The sequence below is a fragment of the Daldinia loculata genome, assembly GCF_022478755.1.
Source record: "Daldinia loculata strain CBS 113971 unplaced genomic scaffold F4817scaffold_53, whole genome shotgun sequence".
Taxonomy (NCBI): Eukaryota; Fungi; Ascomycota; class Sordariomycetes; order Xylariales; family Hypoxylaceae; genus Daldinia; species Daldinia loculata.
Genome location: NW_026054907.1, coordinates 142,287 through 159,252, shown reverse-complemented (window position 1 = coordinate 159,252; position 16,966 = coordinate 142,287). Strand labels below are relative to the sequence as shown.

Here is a 16,966-nt window from a genome sequence, read left to right as displayed (position 1 = left end):
CCCATACCTGTCAATTCCAAGTTACCTCTCGCCAAGCTACGCCGGCATTGTCCTACAACAAAAGCAATCAGTGACCTTCTCCTTTCAGCAGTTTAGCTCATGTCCATTTCAACATCAGCAGGGGCTATAGCGACTTGTGGGAATGTCGCAATCTCGACTGGTTTAGGTGATTCTGTAGCAACTATGGCCTCTGGTCCTTCGAAAGTTGGCGGCGACGTCTTTAGATTGACGAATGCTTGGTTTAAGTTCTTGCTGACGAGCTGACCCTGTCGCAGAGTTTCGGAGAATAGGAAGAAACCTTCCGTTGCCTCGACGAAATACGATTGAAGCCCTTTGCTTTCTAGCTGAATTCGAACATTTGTGACGGGAAAATGGTTTTCGATATATCTCGCCCACCCGCGAGCGGCAGCTTGAATGTGCTCGCTCCCGCTAAGACGGCTCCACCCAATCCCGAGATGGAGTGTAAAATTGTCGATGATGGGCTGGCTGCTGGTATCGGCTGATAGACTAGGTGTGGCTGTTGCAGCATCGACGTCGCGAACTGGGCTGGAACGACTAGTCTGCGGCTCACTACCGGGAATCGCGATGGCGTTCATGTCTAAACGCTGCGATTTGCTGCTTCTTAGAGATGGCCGTGTCTGCTGGTTGAGGACACGAGCTTCTTCGTTCTTACGGATGTTATCCGTATTCACTTTTTCTTCGACCCAGGTACCAGATTGATTACCTGCTTCAGCCACGTACGACGAAGGCGACTTGATGAGCATCATACCTTCGCCGTATATCCAGCCATCCTCTGGCTCTTTGACGGGCTCGATGGTCTCAAGCTTAGCCTCTTCAACATCGAGATTGACGCCAGCCTCGTCTCTAGATCGCTTACGACCTGCTGTTGAAGGGGCTGCGATTGAAGGCTGGGCCCAAGGTGAAGAAGCAGCGAATGCCTTAGCCCGGCTGAAAGGAGAGGTGTGATGCGAGAAGGAAGACATGCCGAACGCGCCTTGATGAGCAGCACTTGGTGACATAGTAAGAACTGGTGAGGAAGTACGTCCGAAAGAAGCCATTTTGGACTCTGTTAGCACTAGATGTTAGGTGAGATACGCAAAAGAAACAAGTTAGATTTATGTTTATGATTTCAGTTTGACAGTTTGAATCTGATCGTGTCGCGTGTCGAAAGGAGCGCGAGCTGATTTGCAGAGGGCCGAGGCGGTTGTATCGAGGAGGAAATGGGGGCTCTGAGATGATATACGACTCGACAATACGTGGTCTGATAATTATTGACGGCCTAGAGGGATCGGTATGCAGGTGGCCGTCGGCACGGTGAGGGTGGAAGGCTAGGAGGAAGTAGGTAGATGGGTGAAAGTATCTCGGTGTATGAGGGTATGCTACGAGATAAGAAGCTTTATGAGGATGTCTATGTATGTAATATAGTAGTGAGAGGTGTTAGAGATGAGGATGATATGTAGAAGATAAGGACAGGAAAGATGGATGAGGATGAGGATGAGGATGGCTGGGTGGTGGAAGATTCTTGTAAGAAATAAGGAAGAGAGAGAAAAGGAACCTTAGGTACATGTAGGGAAGGGAAGTTGTATGTACATGTAGTAATAGTAGCAGCTTGCATGCGCATGGGATGAGATGGGGGAAAGACAAGGTAACAAGGATTGCTTGTGTTATTAGTGCACACTGCCCGGAGAGTTAGGACGGAAATCGGTTACACGGTATTGTAGGTAGCGTAGCAATGTAGGCAGGTAGGCAGGTGGACGAGGAAACGGAAAGAGAGGTATGTAGGCTCCATAAGAGAACCTTTAGTATGAGGGTGTGGCCGCGGAAGCGTTAGAAAGAAGGTACAGAACAGAAGAAGGGCAAAACGGCACAGATTGGATTATCCTATTGGCTATCGAAGAGAAAAGTACGGTATGTACCTATAGCAGGGAAAAGACGCTGCATGGATACATCCATAGATAAGTGTGGAGCCCGATTAGTGAGGTGCAGCAACGGCTGCAGGTCAGTGCTTAGGGTGTAGGTACGTCAATTTTTAAAAGGGTGCTCAGACCACTGTGATGTCGAGACCGTAAGAGAAGGATCGGACTGTCGGGGATGCAAGAGCAATTCGGTAAGGCCATGGCTAGGGGTCTTCTGAAAGAGCTTATCTTGTTTATGATTGGCCAAAGGTTGCTAGGTACGGTTTGATGCTGGTACGAAGCCTTAGCTTCTTGGCATCTGGGGCCGAAAAGTTCCCACAGCAACCTGATTTTGATTGGTTTAAAACAAATCCCCATCAGCCCCATTTCAAGTCTCGGTTAAGGGACTGAGGGACAGAATTCTCCCACCGGTTATGTCCGTAGACCCCACATAAAACAATGATGTTGATCGCGATTTGCTGCATCGCATATCGTTGAATGCCAAGCCCTCAATGCTAAGAGATGCCTTACGTTAGGTAACAAGAGTGCAGGAAAAACTAATTAGCCGACACTAATCCCATCTCCACCAAGAGATAGAAAGATGGGCACTACCTTGTAAGAAGGATACCTTGTAAGAAGGATGGGGATGGGAGAAGAAAAAGGAATCGGCCGGGGATGCAGGTCTACCGTGCGTTTGTTTCTCCTCTTCTTTGCAGATTAGAAAACATCATTGACGATGCTATTCATATCCGGTCCCCCCCCAACTATTTGGATTCCCGTCTCAACTGTTTGCGTCATTCCTTTGTTGCATCTATGCATTAGGAGGTTAGGAGGTTAGGAGGTACTCATCCATACCTTTTATCAGACATTTTTGGAACTTGAGAGAATAGGGCCGGTAATAAGATGAATGCATTATTCTGCAATAACTCTACAGGTTCAACTTTGTCTAAATATACGACAAAGCAAGTCTCTGGTCGCCCTCATGCATCACCTGCATAGAAATTAAAACAGGTTTGATGATGATGATATGCTTGATAACCTGTTGTTTCTTCGTGTGTACCTAACCATCTCGCCGAGTGTACGAAGTAGTAAAGCTTTGTTGGCTGAGTATGCTCACGAGTCGTTGACCCTTTAGGACGTATGATCTTCATCTAAAAAATGCCCGTTTGTTCATCTTATCAATCTTATTCACCCTCTACTGGGCCTTCTTCCTGGAATATCGATGCCTCATAGAACAGCGTTGAGTCCTCGGTATTCTCTCGGCCGCTGTAAAGACCTCGGAATCCGGGTGTCTCCAGACCGGATGGACTGCTGGTGGTATCCCCCATTCCCCTCACAGTGTTGGACCTGTATGCCGATCGAGAGGCTGCCCGTGGAACAGGCGCAGTGTACGCTCCGTGGAGACGACTTTGGTGGCGCGTTTCTGGGAGATTGAGTGGTGTCTGCGGCTGCGACGATGCTGGAAGAGAGTCGTTGTAGATAATAAATCCAAGTTCCGCCCCGCTTGTTGGTTCTAGCTCATCCCTCCGCCCCGGAGAACCAGACTCGGAGCTACTAGCGTGCGGCGATGGCGATGGCGACGGAGAGCCGCGCCCTAGAGAACGGACGATAGACTCTCCGAATCTAACCGCTGAACTGACAAGCCGTCTCCTACCTCTAAGGGACTGAGATGGTAAGATTAGTCAGTGCCTTTACGACCACGTATTTTACTCACTAGAGAACCCGACCGAACGTCAGTATGCGCCATCCGAAGAGACGATCGTCTAGGGGGCGTTTCTGGTGGTTCTTGGCTGGAGCTGTTGCGGTGAGGCTTCACCTGCATGCTGCTAGAGTTCTATCAACCGAGACCAGTTAGCTCTGCTAATGTCTTCGAATAATAGAAAGGGCTCACCGAGGGTAGTGATTGCGCGTCTGATACGGATCGTTTTTCTTTGGAGAATGGCGGAGGCAGCGTCGTTGGCAAGTTTCCCCAACCCACAGGATGCGACAAGTTCGAGGAGCTTGGGGTACCACTTTGCGAGGAAGATCTTTGCGAGGAAGATGGTATACCCTGAGAGCTACTTTCAACAGAGTCACCGCCGGGCTTTGGTGGTCGGGGCGGACATGATAGAAGTTTAGGGCTTTCTTTAACGCTTGTGGTAGATGACCTTTTGGAGATAAGTTCCGGGGTTGGCTGGTTTAAAACGTTATATTCCGTCTCGCTGCTCTTAGCTACAGGAATCGTTTTCTTGGTACGTATAGGTAAATTACCCAGAGTATCTTCTTTAGCAAGATACTTCTTAAATCGAAGATGACGTTCAAACTCCTTAACCTCTGCTATGGTTAAGGAGAGTGTGGTTGGTGTTAGGCGTAACATATTATCAGAGGATCATCATCACCATTATCAACCGGAGAATGGTTGGGATATTGCCAAGTTGCGTGTGATAATGAATTGGAACTAGTTCTGCCTCAATATAATTACTTCGTGTGGTTCTTATAATTGCCATAACTATTATAGTTGCCATGGCTGATATCCGAGACAAGAAGCTACGAGTTAAGCACCTAATATGTATTATCGTTATACATGCGCTTTACATGTATGTTGGTATAAGTGGTCTTTCTTTAGTTGGGTAACTACCTGTAGTGAAGAAACAACTACATAGAAAAGTAATTCGAATAAAGTAACAACTCAACGTATACCGCATTTATATGTTACAGGTATAATTAGTAGCTCGTCGATTGTAAATAGTTATAGGTAACTAGAACGCGCGAATAGCTTGCCACTGAACTAATTCATATGCGTTAGTTAGATTAAGGTATCTAAGAGCAGTTATACCAATCATTCTATAAGACGTGTATAGTAACTATGTGCTAAGAAAAAAAAATATGGCCAATAATCAATCTTTGTCAATGGCTACAAGGACTGGGGGTTTTCCATCGTACCTAACCTCAACTGTAATAATTGTTTACTTTAATACTGTGGCACTACCTAATCAAGTAAAAATAGAAGCTGTCAGATTAGGTAGGCCTTGCGGGCACGAAGGCGTAGAAAAATGTCAAGTACTCCCAATCGTATTAAATGAAGGTTTAGGTTCATTCGTACATGTCTAACCGTTAATAACTTGAATTAACGAGTGAATATGTTTGATTTCCGATTCCTAGGTATGAGGTGGCAGCTTTATGTAAAGGAATATGTATTGAAGGTACCTACGTACAATCAGTAAAATACATAACTTAACCTGCACAGATAACATGGAAGTTACCTGAAAACCTGCTAGGTGAGTTGCACCTTGTACGGTCTACGGTCTGTCAGTCTGTACGCTGTACGGTGTACCTCTAATGAAGATTACGAAGTGCCGCTAATGACATCGCCCAGGGAAAGGTCCAATCCTCTGTTAGCAGAGACTAACGGTTCCCACACTTCCCCCCTCAGCATACGTGTACTTAGTATTGTAGCAAGGTACCTTAGTCAGTAGAGTTCCACTAAGCTAGCAGGTAGCAGGTACGTACGGTACCTAACGGATCCGTATATACAAGTCCTTAGTCTTTAGTCCCTGGACCTTGGACCTTGGACCTTGGACCTCCAGTTTGCTGCTCGACCTGCCACCTTTTTATGAAATTAGTATCGACCAATCTGCCAATCTGCCAATCTATCCGAACTACCTGACTACCTGACTACCTGACTACCTGACTACCTGACTACCTGCGTACCATCTGCGCGTTAGTATGCTCATCGCCCGTTCTTGTTTGGGCCCTTGTCCATGTGTCCATGCATGGCAACAATTGGATTGAGATTTGAATGTTCTGGTCGTGTTCTACCCACGCTGCCCACGCTGCCCACGCTGCCACGCTGCCACGCTGCTAAGCTGCTAAGCTGCTACGGCTACATTGCCGCGTTGAAAATTACACGCGGAACAGCAGAACGTACGTGCAGCAAGTAATTACAGACATCAGTCTAATTTCTCTACACCTATCCTACCCTATCCTAACCTATCCTACCCTATCGTATCCTACCTATCGTATCCTATCCTATCCTATCCTATCCTTTCCACCTCCATTTCCCTCTTAACCCCTTACCCTGCCGACTGGATATTTTCCGTCCCGACTTGACATGACCTAATATTTACGCCTTTAGAGGTGAGGCCGAGTCCCCTAAAGAACGCCGCATTCGAGGTAGCACATCTGCCACTGCCGGCGGTCGGGTTTTATTAGAGGCTCGAGCAGGTGTTGCTAAATCTGAACTTCCCTTCCTTAGTGGTCAGTAGAACGAACTCCCAAAGAGAACAAACCTATACCCTAGGGACCACCGATGGTCTCATCTGTCGACCTTCTATCGATACGGACCGGCAGATTATTCGCCTGCCGTCCTACTTTGATATCTGTCGTTTGATCATCCACCCAAAAATCAACCAGACTCACCCCTAACAGCCTATCATCGACATTTAGCTAATTTCTCCATTGTCATTCCGGATTGCGGGAACAATGAATAACGATCTTAGCCTCTCGAGGGCTCTGGGTGGCCTACGCATTGCAAACCCAGACGATGCCACACCGGGCCCGTCTCAAGAAGCCGACGAAGACGTCAATGTGCCCATATCAAACCAAATCACTCCCGATACCCGCCCCTCCGAGTCCGACTCCTATACAGGACAGAGTAGACCTCAGACGGCAGAGATGTCAACGGCTATCTCCGGTATGACAGTTGATGCTCAGGCCCAAGCATCTGCATATGCACAGAATGGAGCGTCACCATACGCGAACCCCTCTCCTTCCCGGCCTCCATCTGGATTATATAGTACTGCAACGGCAGCGGAACGGGATCAAGCTGCAAACTCTTACCATATCCTGAGAACAGAACCGTCCAGGACGCCCGTGTATCCGGGTAAGATTGACTCGAGAACGCCTTCGGAGTATGCGCCAAGTATCCCTTCCCGCGAACCGAGTTACCGGGAGCGACCATATAATCAGAACCGCCAGCTCCAAGCTGTAGCTGGGGGTGGTCCTTTACCTCCTAGGAGGAGTTCGAAAGGCATGGGTGGTGGTTATGCTTCAATCCCCGGTGTCCCTACTGTTCCCGAACCTCGTGGTCTTGGGTTAGATATGCAGGTGTCCAATAGCAGCGAGGAGTGGAAAGATAGGGGAGCCGCCGTTTCGATACGGAAAGAAGTAGACTCCAACGGAAAAACTATCATGAGGCCAGTTAAGAAGGGCGTGCGAGACTTTGCCTTCGGCCGCGTTTTAGGGGAGGGTTCATATAGCACAGTATATTTCGCTACGGATCGACAGACTCTTAAAGAGTATGCTATAAAGGTTCTCGAGAAGAAGCACATCATCAAGGAAAGAAAGATAAAATACGTCAACATCGAAAAGGATACCCTCAACCGTCTCACCGAACATCCTGGTATCGTACGACTCTACTACACCTTCCAAGATGAAAATTCCTTGTATTACGTTTTGGATCTCTGCAATGGTGGTGAGCTCTTAGGTGTGTTGAAAAAGACAGGCACATTCGATGTAGAGTGTACGAGGTTCTTTGGGGCCCAGATCCTAGATGCCATCGAATATATGCACTCGCGTGGCGTCATCCACAGGGATTTGAAGCCCGAGAATGTTCTCCTTGACGACCAACTACATGTCAAAATCACCGATTTTGGGACAGCTAGGCTATTGACCGATCCGAGAGCACCGCAGGCTCCTCCTAGAATCGAAGATATGGGGACCAGCTCTAGGAGTAAAGATGAGGTTGACGATAACCGTGCAGCATCCTTCGTGGGTACGGCCGAATATGTCAGCCCCGAACTACTCACCAACAAAAATGCGTGCAAGGCGAGTGATTTATGGGCGTTTGGCTGCATTATCTATCAATTACTAGCTGGTCGACCACCGTTCAAAGCTGGGTCAGAATATTTGACATTCCAAAAGATCGTCAACCTCGACTATGAATTTCCTGTAGGCTTTCCTCCTGCTGCGAGGGATCTGATTGAGCGTTGTTTAGTTCTAGATCCAGCAAGGCGCCTTACGATCGAACACATCAAAAACCACGAATTCTTCGAAGGTCAGCAGTTCGGTAAGGTCTTGTGGAAGACAAAGGCACCGCGACTGCGACCGTACGTTCCGCCGTCTCAGGAGCCTAAGATAATCCAGCTTAATGGATCGCCCTCTGGCCAGCAGCCTTCATCCCGACCCCCTACGACGGGGAACGGCCTCAACGGCCCTTCTCGCGCGCCGGGGAGGATTATCACCGACATTCCGCCACCATCGCAACTTGATATTGAGTGGTCACCTGTGTTGACGAGGACGAATGAGAGGATTTTGCGACTTGGCGACCTTATGGTCATGTCGTCGCCAATTCCGAACAGTCCACATAACAAAAGCGATGAGGGTCATAGGAAATTCTCTCGGTTCTTTGGTGGTAGCACAACGAAGAAGAGGCAACGGCTAGTCATGATCACTTCTAGTGGGAGGATTGTCCTGGCCCCGGCTGGAGGGGAAGAGAAAAAGACGAAATTAGAGATCTCGCTTTTGACGCCGGACTGCTCGTGGAAGAGCCAGGTGGACGCAAAGGGGCAGACTGTGTGGTGTGTTGATTCGGTGAGTTTCCATGTTCCGATTTGTATATGTTTGTACTTACAAGTGCTAGGCTGGCATTCACTATACCTTTGAAGATGTCAAGCCACCTGCTTCACTCGAAGCGCCTCGTCCCACCGCGGACGATTGGCTTGAGAGTTTACAGCAAGCCAGAGACATTGCGATATCCTCTAACCGTAGCCGTTCGTATACTAGCGACAACGCGTTCGGGGAGATGTCGTCGTCGATGTCCAGCCCAGCGAGTACTTTCGGTCCAGAAGGCTACAACATCAATGATAGGTCTCATCGCAATCACCTGAGCAAGAGCCAGGCAAGCCTGGAGGATGCAGCGAATGCGAAACGTAATCGATTCAGCAAGCGGCAATCCAAACAGGGATTAGGCTCGGCTTTCTAGCAATAGCTGTACATTTGTAGCTTGGAAATACTTTTCACGCTTGGCATTCGGGCATTGCGCGAACTCGGCTAAGTATCCGTTAGGGCCTACCTAGTTTTCCCTTTCCTGGAGGCATTTCTCTTCTTTCATATGCGGCATGTTCTAGCGAGGCGTAGGCTTTGGTAGCTTTTGGTGATATTTGAAGGGGTGCACATCATGACACAATACATGCATTCTGGGAGTTTCCCTGTCACCGGCCCGTGCCTCTTGTTGAGGTATGCGCTCGGTATCTCATTTTAGATGGATTAGAAGGATTACATTACGCATGACCATACCTCACATTCCCTAATATAATATTCCAACATAAAATTCCTTTCGGGGCCCTAGATTAGGGAGGGGGAGAAAAAGCCAAAGAATGTCGAGCCCGGGGTTGCTGTTTGGTTGTTAAGGGCGGGGAAGAGTGCTCGCATAGCCGTGTTGAGGGTCTGGAACTGGAAAGGTAGGTAGATATCTGAGAAATAGGGGTCTGTATGGACCCAATGCTTCAGGAGTCTAAAAGGACGTGACTGAATCAATGGAACTGGCAAAAGCAAGTTAGACATTCCCCGGCGTGATTAATGGTTGATATGTTACATAACTAGGCGGTTCTCATAGGTTCGAACTTGCGTCGACGCATATATTATAGGTTGTGGTAGCGAGGTTGAGGTTGAGGTCGTAATGATTTCGTCAGTTGGATTCACAGGAAATAATATTGTGAAGGATACCGGTTGCCCCCTATCATCTCCCAAGACGCGAGCGAGCTACGAAGGCTGCCAAGTAACCCCATGGCCAATGGTGACTTGGTTGATAACCTACCTAATATGTATATATCCAGTCGTAAGATACATGTAATCAATGCGAATCAATGCACGGACTGCGTATATGTACATACGTAAGTACATGTATTTATGTAGGTAGGTAGATACCTTAGGTACCTAGGTACATGTACATCATGTGTATGTAGGTAGAAACTTGGAAGCTACTAGCCACATCAGCCACTTGTAGCTCACGTATCTAAACCGAGTCTCACTCAAAAGCCAAATCATTTTTTTCCCCTTTGAAGTTTGAACCCGCTGTAAGCCAAGCCGGTCATACTCCATACTGACTCCCAAACTATGTAGAAAGTACATAAATTCTCCAATCATTCAAACAGACCGCGACGAGACACGCGCCTTTTCCAACGACTATCCAAATCTCCGACCCAGATAACTCGGGCCATCTCCCCCATACAGCCATACAGCCATACCGCCATACAGCCAAACTGCCTATTCCCAATCGCGATCGAGACTGGTGTCGCACGCTTAAACGGTGGAGCTACAAAACTTTAGTTCCAATCAGTCCGTCAGTCTAAGGCATTAAAATCAAAGTAAAGCAGAATAGAAGGCATAACAAGGCCCTTGAATCGGGGCCAAAATAGTCAAGATGCAGACCGGCTACCGCCCTTACCCGCAGCAACAGGTGCCGCCGCAGCAGCAGCAGCAGCAGCAACAGCGTACCCCCCATTCGGCCGGACAGCGACGAGGAGGCATTGGTATGTAACTTGATTAGCAAAACCATCTACTTTTTTATGAGTTATATATATATATATATCCGTTTTAATGCTTCTGTGGTCTTCAAGTATTTAAATTGTTGGCGATTCAGTAAAACCAGCAAAGCCAGCAAATCCAGCAAATTCAGCAAAAAATCCATCCCCCCCTCCCCCTTCTCGCCCTTCTCCCCCCTTCCCTCCACGCATCCACACATTGGATCCACTGACCATTAGTTTTGGACTCTTACCACTCCTACATATGCTAATCCACTACCTATGCATATACATACACGTCGTGTACCTGCAGTTTACTGCTACTGTTACTTCTCCTTTATTGTTGTTGTCTAGCCAAACTTTTCTTAGGTCATATTCTCCCCCTCCTTTCCTCTTTCCAGAGATTCTAACTAACCCCTCTGTTGTGTCTGCAGGTCCTATGATGTCGTCCGGTCCTCATCATCAAGTTCCCCTGACTCAGGCGCAAATCGCCCAGCAGCAACAGGCCGCCGCCATTCAGGTCGAGATGGCTAAGCGGCGCAGCCGCAAGCCAACCGATAAGAACCTTCCTGATAACATCGACGACTGTGCCGTCGGTGATATGGCGGTGAGATATCGAGAGCTTAGGGATTTCGAGAGAAGACTCGATGCAACTATGACGAGAAAACGCCTCGATATTGTCGATTCGGTAAATCGAAGCGTCAAGGTACGTGTCACATGTCTCGGCCAATATCAGATCTTATACCGACTAAACATTGCGTAGCGCTGGAAGACGCTTCGGATCTGGATTACCAACACCGCAGAAGATCAAGTCTGGCAAGGGAATGGTCTTGTCGATACCTTTGATTTCAGTTCTAATCTAGAGCCCACTTATCGCATTAAGATTGAAGGACGATTGTTGGATGACGACGATGATCTCGACAAGGATGATGATAGTGAAGATAACACGGGTGAATCCGACGACGCCGACCGCATGGAGGAAGACACGAAACCGAAGGCGAAGTCTCCGAAATATAGGTTCTCTCATTTCTTCAAGGCCTTGAGCGTAGATTTTCCTAGCAATCGGAAGGGCATCGACCAGGTTGTCGAATGGAAAAAGCCGGAGCGCGCTGGTCCTTCGTCGAGTCTTCCCGCTGCTGCCGATTTCGACGAACTAACCTTCAAGCGTAGCGGAGACGAGAACCTTAATATTACGATCAATCTTTATAGGCATGAGGAGCCCGAGCGGTACGCGGTTAGCCAGGAGTTAGAAGACATCGTTGACATGTCAGAAGCTACACGACAGGAAATAGTGATGGGGATTTGGGAATACATCAAGCTGATGGGGCTGCAAGAGGACGAGGAGAAGCGCAATTTCCGGTGTGATGATTTATTAAGAAAAGTGAGCAATCATTATACGAAATTATACGAAATTATACGAAATTTTATTAATATGTCCGGCTAACAAATGGCTTCAGGCTTTTGGTATCGAAACGGGGTCGATTCCTAGGCTGCACGAATACATTACACCGCATCTAAAACCTCTGCCACCGGTCAAGCTTCCCTACACCATCCGACTGGACGAAGAGTTCCACAAAGACCCACAACCGACCGTCTACGATGTTCGCGTCGCTGTAGATGATCCGTTACGCGAGAAGATGTCTTCGTTCCTTAGCAACGCTGGTTACGCCAACATGCTGAAGGAAGCTGCTTCCCTCGACGACCAGCTCGCTATCATAATCCACGCGATCCACGTGTCCAAGGCTAAGCATGCCTTCCTAACGTCTCTTAGCGAGGACCCTGCTATTTTCGTAAGGGACTGGCTGAGTTCGCAGAAGCGTGATCTCGATGTAATTATGGGAGAGTCGATGAGAGGCACTGGTGAAGATGCTACTGGAGACGAGTGGAGAAAGGGAGGCAAAGATAGTATCTGGTCTACCGTCAACGCTCGCGAAAGCGTCACGGTGATGTTGTCCAAGCAGTCTGTCTTACCGCAGCGATAGCTCCTAAGTCAACCCGCGAGGCGCTTGGGAATCAAGAGGAAGGAAGGAGATGACTACCTAAGTAATAGTCAAGGCAATGGCGTATGGCGTGCTAGTTTATGGCTTAGGATTACGAGCTAGACTGGTAACCTCTTGGTGTGTAGTAGGAGAGTCGCTCGAGGAAAAGAGGTTCTATATCCCTGTATTAGTAGAATGGGTATCGGCGAGAAAACGTCTTAGGGACTGGGTCTAAGAATCAACGTGATCAGGGGACAACCCACGGTCGCTTTGGGGGGGCTACTGTAACCTTTGATTAGGGGTCCTAGTACAGCAATTTCATAATAAACCGATATAACATCCGTTAATGAGCATTCGACTACATGCTACGTTATTGTCTTTATGCAAGACAATGATTGGCCTCGGTTTTTAATATCTTATCCCCGAGGACTTTGGCTTTAAGTCCTGGAGTTTCACCCCCTCAAGACGTTCTTTTACATCCATGATATTCCCGGGCACTCCACTCTAGTTGAGCTTGCTGCCCATATAAGGTACCTAGGTAGGTACATAGAGGACACGCCTCTTCTATTATATTCTAATGCTTGTCGTTGTTGAGAATCTATCCCAAATCAAATTGAGATATAGGAAATCAGATGTCTGCGATCTTCAAAAAGGCTAACACGGCCGTTATTACCGGCGGCGCGTCGGGAATCGGCCTTGCGCTGGCACAAAAGTGTGTCGGCTATGGCATGAGAGTCCTCGTTGCGGATTGGGACGCCGAGACTCTTGGTAAAGTTGGCGAGACACTCGGGAGCGCTGCGAGTACCATCCGTATGGACGTGAGTAAACTGGAGGACTGGAGCGGGCTTAAGGATAGGGTTACGAAGGAGTTTGGAGGTATGTTATACTTGCTACTAACAATACAACTCGTATACGTTAGGTATAATACCATAATGATACCAAGCGTACCGTACATAGGCCAGATCAACCTCCTAGCACTCAATGCCGGGGTCGGCGGCAAAACGGCCTTTGAGGGCGAGGGAGCGGATCCGGCGGCGTTCCAGAGGATTCTCAATGTCAATTTCTTCGGCGTTGTTAACGGTACCTTGACTCTGCTACCGCTTGTCAAGGAGAAAGCCACCGCCTCCTCTGACTACAAGGCTGCAATTGTTATCACGGGCTCTAAGCAGGGCATCACAAACCCACCCGGAAGCCCGGCGTACAACGCGAGCAAAGCCGCCGTCAAGTCCCTAGCCGAGCAACTGAGCTTCGACCTGCGGGCGCAATCTAACATAAGTACGCACCTACTAGTCCCCGGGTGGACTTGGACGGCACTAGCAGGCGCGGCGCCCGGACGAGAGAAGCCGGATTCCCCCTGGACGCCAGCACAGGTGGCGGATTACTTGGAGAAGAAGATGGGAGAGGGCAAGTTCTGGGTTCTATGTCCGGATAACGACGTCGACGAGGAGACGGACAGGCGACGGATGTTGTGGACGGCGGATGATGCGGTGAAGGGACGGCCGCCGCTGAGCCGTTGGCGGGATGAGTATAAGGATGAGTTTGCGGAGTGGATGGCGAGGAAATGAAGGGCTAGCAAGCACTAGTTTGCTTAAAGGGTTTGAATTACCTATAGGGGTAGGGATCATATACTACATATGAATGATGCTACTATACTGGAATTCGTAGTTAGGAGAGTGGCTGCCAAGGGGAATTATGTCCCTAGGGCCTACAGCGAAGGATGTCATATCATCGAACTTCATAATGTGTCAATATTTCAATGTTTCATTGCGATTTGTCCTTGTTTGTACTTTCGTTTGTCCGGACATAACCTAAACGCCTAACTACATGCACACAATGATTGCCAATGACGGCTGCTTGGTACGTCTACTGTTCAAGCCTGATATCTAAGAGCCCCTTGCTACCAAAGCAAAAAAAAATTTGAACCGTGGTTGAGGTTGAAGCTACTTACGGATACACACAACACCCGGGTCTGGACCGGACCCTGATTCCGTCAGTAGTACCCCTAAACCGCTAGCTGGCGGGTCGGGGGAACGGGGTTCGGGGGCATATTCCTGATCTGCTTGATGAGGAACTCGCGCTCGTCGATGAACTGCTCGTCGTCGGTGCGGTCCTCGAGGAAATGGGAGAGGAAGTTGAGGAGCTTCTCGCGGTTCATGAGCAGGATCTTCTGCACGGCGATGGACTTGTGGGGGTTGGCCACGAAGACCTTGAAGACGTGGAAGCCCTCGTACTGCACCATCTTGCGGTCGCTGCGTAGCAGGTTCATGCAAATCTTGAGGTGCTCCCCGCGGTCGACGTACGCGGTCATGACGTTGTAGTTGGATCGGTCGAGTAATATCTCACCGAGCAACTTGATCGACTGCCGTTTCGTCACGTAGCTGTTCGACTGTACTAGGATGTTATTGTACTTGTCGAAGAAGAGCTCGAAGTTTATCGAGAGGTAACGCGGCACGAGCTCTTTATGTTTCGTCAGAAGCTCCTAGAATGGCGCCTGTTAGATAATGCCTTATACTTTCTATAATTGGACATACTCTGAATGTTGTGAAGGCGTCAGCAGCAACCTCAAACGAGCTCTTATCGATCCAGTCGAAGAATCGCCAAAAGACTCCGTTGCCGCTCTGTGGCCGTTCCCTATCAATTGCCGTCACACCCTTCAAACTAGAACCGGGCTCTTCCCCATCGTCGTATAATATAATGGCAGCGGCTGCCTCATTTTTAAGAACCTCACGAAGTACAGTACCCGCGGGCGTTGCGCTCTCCTTGTGGTCGTAACCTCGACACAGCTCTAATAAGATTTGAGGTTTATTATTCACTACGTAGCTCAATGCGACTGGATCTGTCTTTGGCGACGCTGTGGGGGGTCGGAACCGAAAGACGTATGAGAATATAACTTGGGTGTCTTTTCGAGACTCGAAGGGGAGGCGGTGTAGGGTTTGAGCTAACAGAAGGAGAAGGTCCTCTTCTATCAGACCTGTAACCAGCTGGTATACTTGCTCTGGGGTACTATCTACGTCTGCGATCGAATATGTTAGTATTGTACGATAGGTCATGATTTTGCGCGGGGGATGAGGAGGCAAGTACCTGGTGTTCCTTGAAGTATGAGCTTCATCTGACTGAGCACCTTAGCAAGCTCTTCGGCCTATAGCAGGATAGTTAGTTAGCATATCGTATAATTGGAATATTATTAGGATTGGGAAGCTGGGCTTATGTACTTTGCCAGGGGCGTCGAGTTTGAGAACATGGTCTCTAGCTTGCTTGGGAAGATCCAGAGCGTTAGTCCTGGTTCTGCCCCTCGAAAATAAGAAAGACATGGTTTGTGATTAGTTATACGTATACGTATACGTATACGGGTGGGCGCATCTATATCGGGAAAGTTTAGGTAGTAATTCGAATTCGGTAAGAGGCAGTTATAAATTCTTGGATTCTTGGACGGCAGGTTGTTGTAGATGTTGTCTGCTCTCGGTCCTGGCTACATGTAGGCGTGTAGGCATGTAGGCATGTAGGCATGTAGACATGTAAGTAACCTAGACCTTGATAGGAGACGGGGCGTTTTTAGGTACGGTATTTTAGTCAACCAAGATCGTCATTGTACTCGTTCAGGCTGATTGATTCCAAGATGCCCGACGTCGTTATCCCAAAACTTGGTCTACCTTGGTGGTGAGGCCCGAATGGTGCCATGTGCCATGTGCCGCTTGCTGGTAATTGTTTATTGTAAATCCGGGGATCGGAATGTTTATTTACGGGGCGGATAACCTCAGCTGAGGCCCTAGGCTAGCGTCACTTATGTACGAAGTACCTCGGTGTGGATATCTTATCTTTATTAATCGAATAACCTTTAGTTATAAATAACTTGGTTACTCTTACTTTCATATTAGATGGCGGGGCTTTGAAGCGCAATACACGTCATTAACGTTGGGACCTATCTTCGTCTTTTTCGTCTCTACTTTGTCTTTTCTTCGTCTCTTCTTCGTCTCTACCTTAATCTCCCAAGTTGAGAAACACGAGAAACACGAGAAATACATAATTCCTAGACGAAAACCTCGATATTATTGCAATCATCACCTAGCCTGTTTTGACGCTTTCTATCTTCCCTATGAGTTCCCATGATTTTGAGCAAGGTGTAAGATGGATCATATTACTCACCAAGACACAGTCTTTCAACTTAAGAAACTCATTGACGCATTTATCTTTGTGGACCGCGTTATAGTCTCCCACGATGCATTTCCCGTATACCGTTGCCTATAAACGATCGTGAGCTTTGATATCCTGTAATACAGGATGTATATTTATTTTTAAAAAGTGTATATTACCTCGGTAGAGCACCGTGAAACCGCAGTAGCGAATTTCTGAATTGGCCGTTGACGTGCCGGCATTTTTTCTAATACACGCTGGTAAAAACTGAAGCCGAAATCTTTACAGGTTTAACCGTTTTGGCCAAGTTCGTAAAATTATGGGATTACCATTCTCTACCAAGGTGCGTCAATATTAGAATATGGAGATGTATTCATATGCAATAAGGATATAAGGTAACTGCTAGGTACATAATGTTACATAACGGGTGCCCCACTCATGCAGTCTGCCAGGTGGGGGT

At 48.0% G+C, this 16,966-nt stretch overlaps 6 protein-coding genes across 6 annotated transcripts; 2 read left to right on the top strand and 4 right to left on the bottom strand.

Annotated features, from left to right (window-relative positions):
* Positions 1–92: 92 nt before the first annotated feature.
* On the bottom strand, positions 93–1,058 carry F4817DRAFT_319014 (uncharacterized protein; the record flags this gene model as incomplete). The annotated part of the gene is made up of 1 exon (XM_049301005.1): positions 93–1,058. The coding sequence occupies one exon, from the start codon at positions 1,056–1,058 to the stop codon at positions 93–95; it is 966 nt and encodes a 321-aa protein (XP_049155995.1).
* Positions 1,059–2,403: 1,345 nt separating this feature from the next.
* F4817DRAFT_347308 (uncharacterized protein) lies at positions 2,404–4,359 on the bottom strand. Its single transcript, XM_049304526.1, has 3 exons — positions 3,787–4,359; positions 3,610–3,729; positions 2,404–3,559 (listed from the first exon to the last, which is right to left on the bottom strand). The coding sequence occupies exons 1-3, from the start codon at positions 4,249–4,251 to the stop codon at positions 3,080–3,082; spliced, it is 1,065 nt and encodes a 354-aa protein (XP_049155994.1). The 5' UTR covers positions 4,252–4,359; the 3' UTR covers positions 2,404–3,079.
* A 1,997-nt stretch (positions 4,360–6,356) lies between these two features.
* F4817DRAFT_360923 (putative 3-phosphoinositide dependent protein kinase-1) lies at positions 6,357–12,378 on the top strand (the record flags this gene model as incomplete). The annotated part of the gene is made up of 8 exons (XM_049306337.1): positions 6,357–6,860; positions 6,981–7,981; positions 8,249–8,465; positions 8,515–8,803; positions 10,292–10,405; positions 10,831–11,102; positions 11,160–11,777; positions 11,854–12,378. 8 exons carry the CDS (start codon positions 6,357–6,359, stop codon positions 12,376–12,378), a joined length of 3,540 nt encoding a protein of 1,179 aa, XP_049155993.1.
* A 385-nt stretch (positions 12,379–12,763) lies between these two features.
* F4817DRAFT_347294 (NAD(P)-binding protein) lies at positions 12,764–14,123 on the top strand. The gene is made up of 3 exons (XM_049304525.1): positions 12,764–12,913; positions 12,971–13,251; positions 13,333–14,123. Exons 2-3 carry the CDS (start codon positions 13,008–13,010, stop codon positions 13,938–13,940), a joined length of 852 nt encoding a protein of 283 aa, XP_049155992.1. The 5' UTR covers positions 12,764–12,913; positions 12,971–13,007; the 3' UTR covers positions 13,941–14,123.
* F4817DRAFT_347293 (Mo25-like protein) lies at positions 14,124–16,112 on the bottom strand. Its single transcript, XM_049304524.1, has 4 exons — positions 15,588–16,112; positions 15,457–15,514; positions 14,907–15,388; positions 14,124–14,854 (listed from the first exon to the last, which is right to left on the bottom strand). Exons 1-4 carry the CDS (start codon positions 15,684–15,686, stop codon positions 14,378–14,380), a joined length of 1,116 nt encoding a protein of 371 aa, XP_049155991.1. The 5' UTR covers positions 15,687–16,112; the 3' UTR covers positions 14,124–14,377.
* A 48-nt stretch (positions 16,113–16,160) lies between these two features.
* On the bottom strand, positions 16,161–16,916 carry F4817DRAFT_347291 (uncharacterized protein). Its single transcript, XM_049304523.1, has 3 exons — positions 16,686–16,916; positions 16,519–16,614; positions 16,161–16,457 (listed from the first exon to the last, which is right to left on the bottom strand). The coding sequence occupies exons 1-3, from the start codon at positions 16,746–16,748 to the stop codon at positions 16,434–16,436; spliced, it is 183 nt and encodes a 60-aa protein (XP_049155990.1). The 5' UTR covers positions 16,749–16,916; the 3' UTR covers positions 16,161–16,433.
* Positions 16,917–16,966: the final 50 nt, after the last annotated feature.

Excerpts from the sequence above, each read along its gene's own strand:
- F4817DRAFT_347308 (XM_049304526.1), bottom strand. The coding sequence starts at position 4,251 with ATGTTACGCCTAACACCAACCACACTCTCCTTAACCATAGCAGAGGTT. Across the intron at positions 3,730-3,786 it reads ACGCGCAATCACTACCCTCG|AACTCTAGCAGCATGCAGGT; the intron begins GTGAGCCCTTTC and ends CTCGGTTGATAG. Across the intron at positions 3,560-3,609 it reads ACGTTCGGTCGGGTTCTCTA|TCCCTTAGAGGTAGGAGACG; the intron begins GTGAGTAAAATA and ends TTACCATCTCAG.
- F4817DRAFT_347294 (XM_049304525.1), top strand. The coding sequence starts at position 13,008 with ATGTCTGCGATCTTCAAAAAGGCTAACACGGCCGTTATTACCGGCGGC. Across the intron at positions 13,252-13,332 it reads GGTTACGAAGGAGTTTGGAG|GCCAGATCAACCTCCTAGCA; the intron begins GTATGTTATACT and ends TACCGTACATAG.
- F4817DRAFT_347293 (XM_049304524.1), bottom strand. The coding sequence starts at position 15,686 with ATGTCTTTCTTATTTTCGAGGGGCAGAACCAGGACTAACGCTCTGGAT. Across the intron at positions 15,515-15,587 it reads AACTCGACGCCCCTGGCAAA|GCCGAAGAGCTTGCTAAGGT; the intron begins GTACATAAGCCC and ends ATCCTGCTATAG. Across the intron at positions 14,855-14,906 it reads ACGCCTTCACAACATTCAGA|GAGCTTCTGACGAAACATAA; the intron begins GTATGTCCAATT and ends GCGCCATTCTAG.
- F4817DRAFT_347291 (XM_049304523.1), bottom strand. The coding sequence starts at position 16,748 with ATGCCGGCACGTCAACGGCCAATTCAGAAATTCGCTACTGCGGTTTCA. Across the intron at positions 16,615-16,685 it reads TTTCACGGTGCTCTACCGAG|GCAACGGTATACGGGAAATG; the intron begins GTAATATACACT and ends GATCGTTTATAG. Across the intron at positions 16,458-16,518 it reads AGTTGAAAGACTGTGTCTTG|AAAGCGTCAAAACAGGCTAG; the intron begins GTGAGTAATATG and ends TAGGGAAGATAG.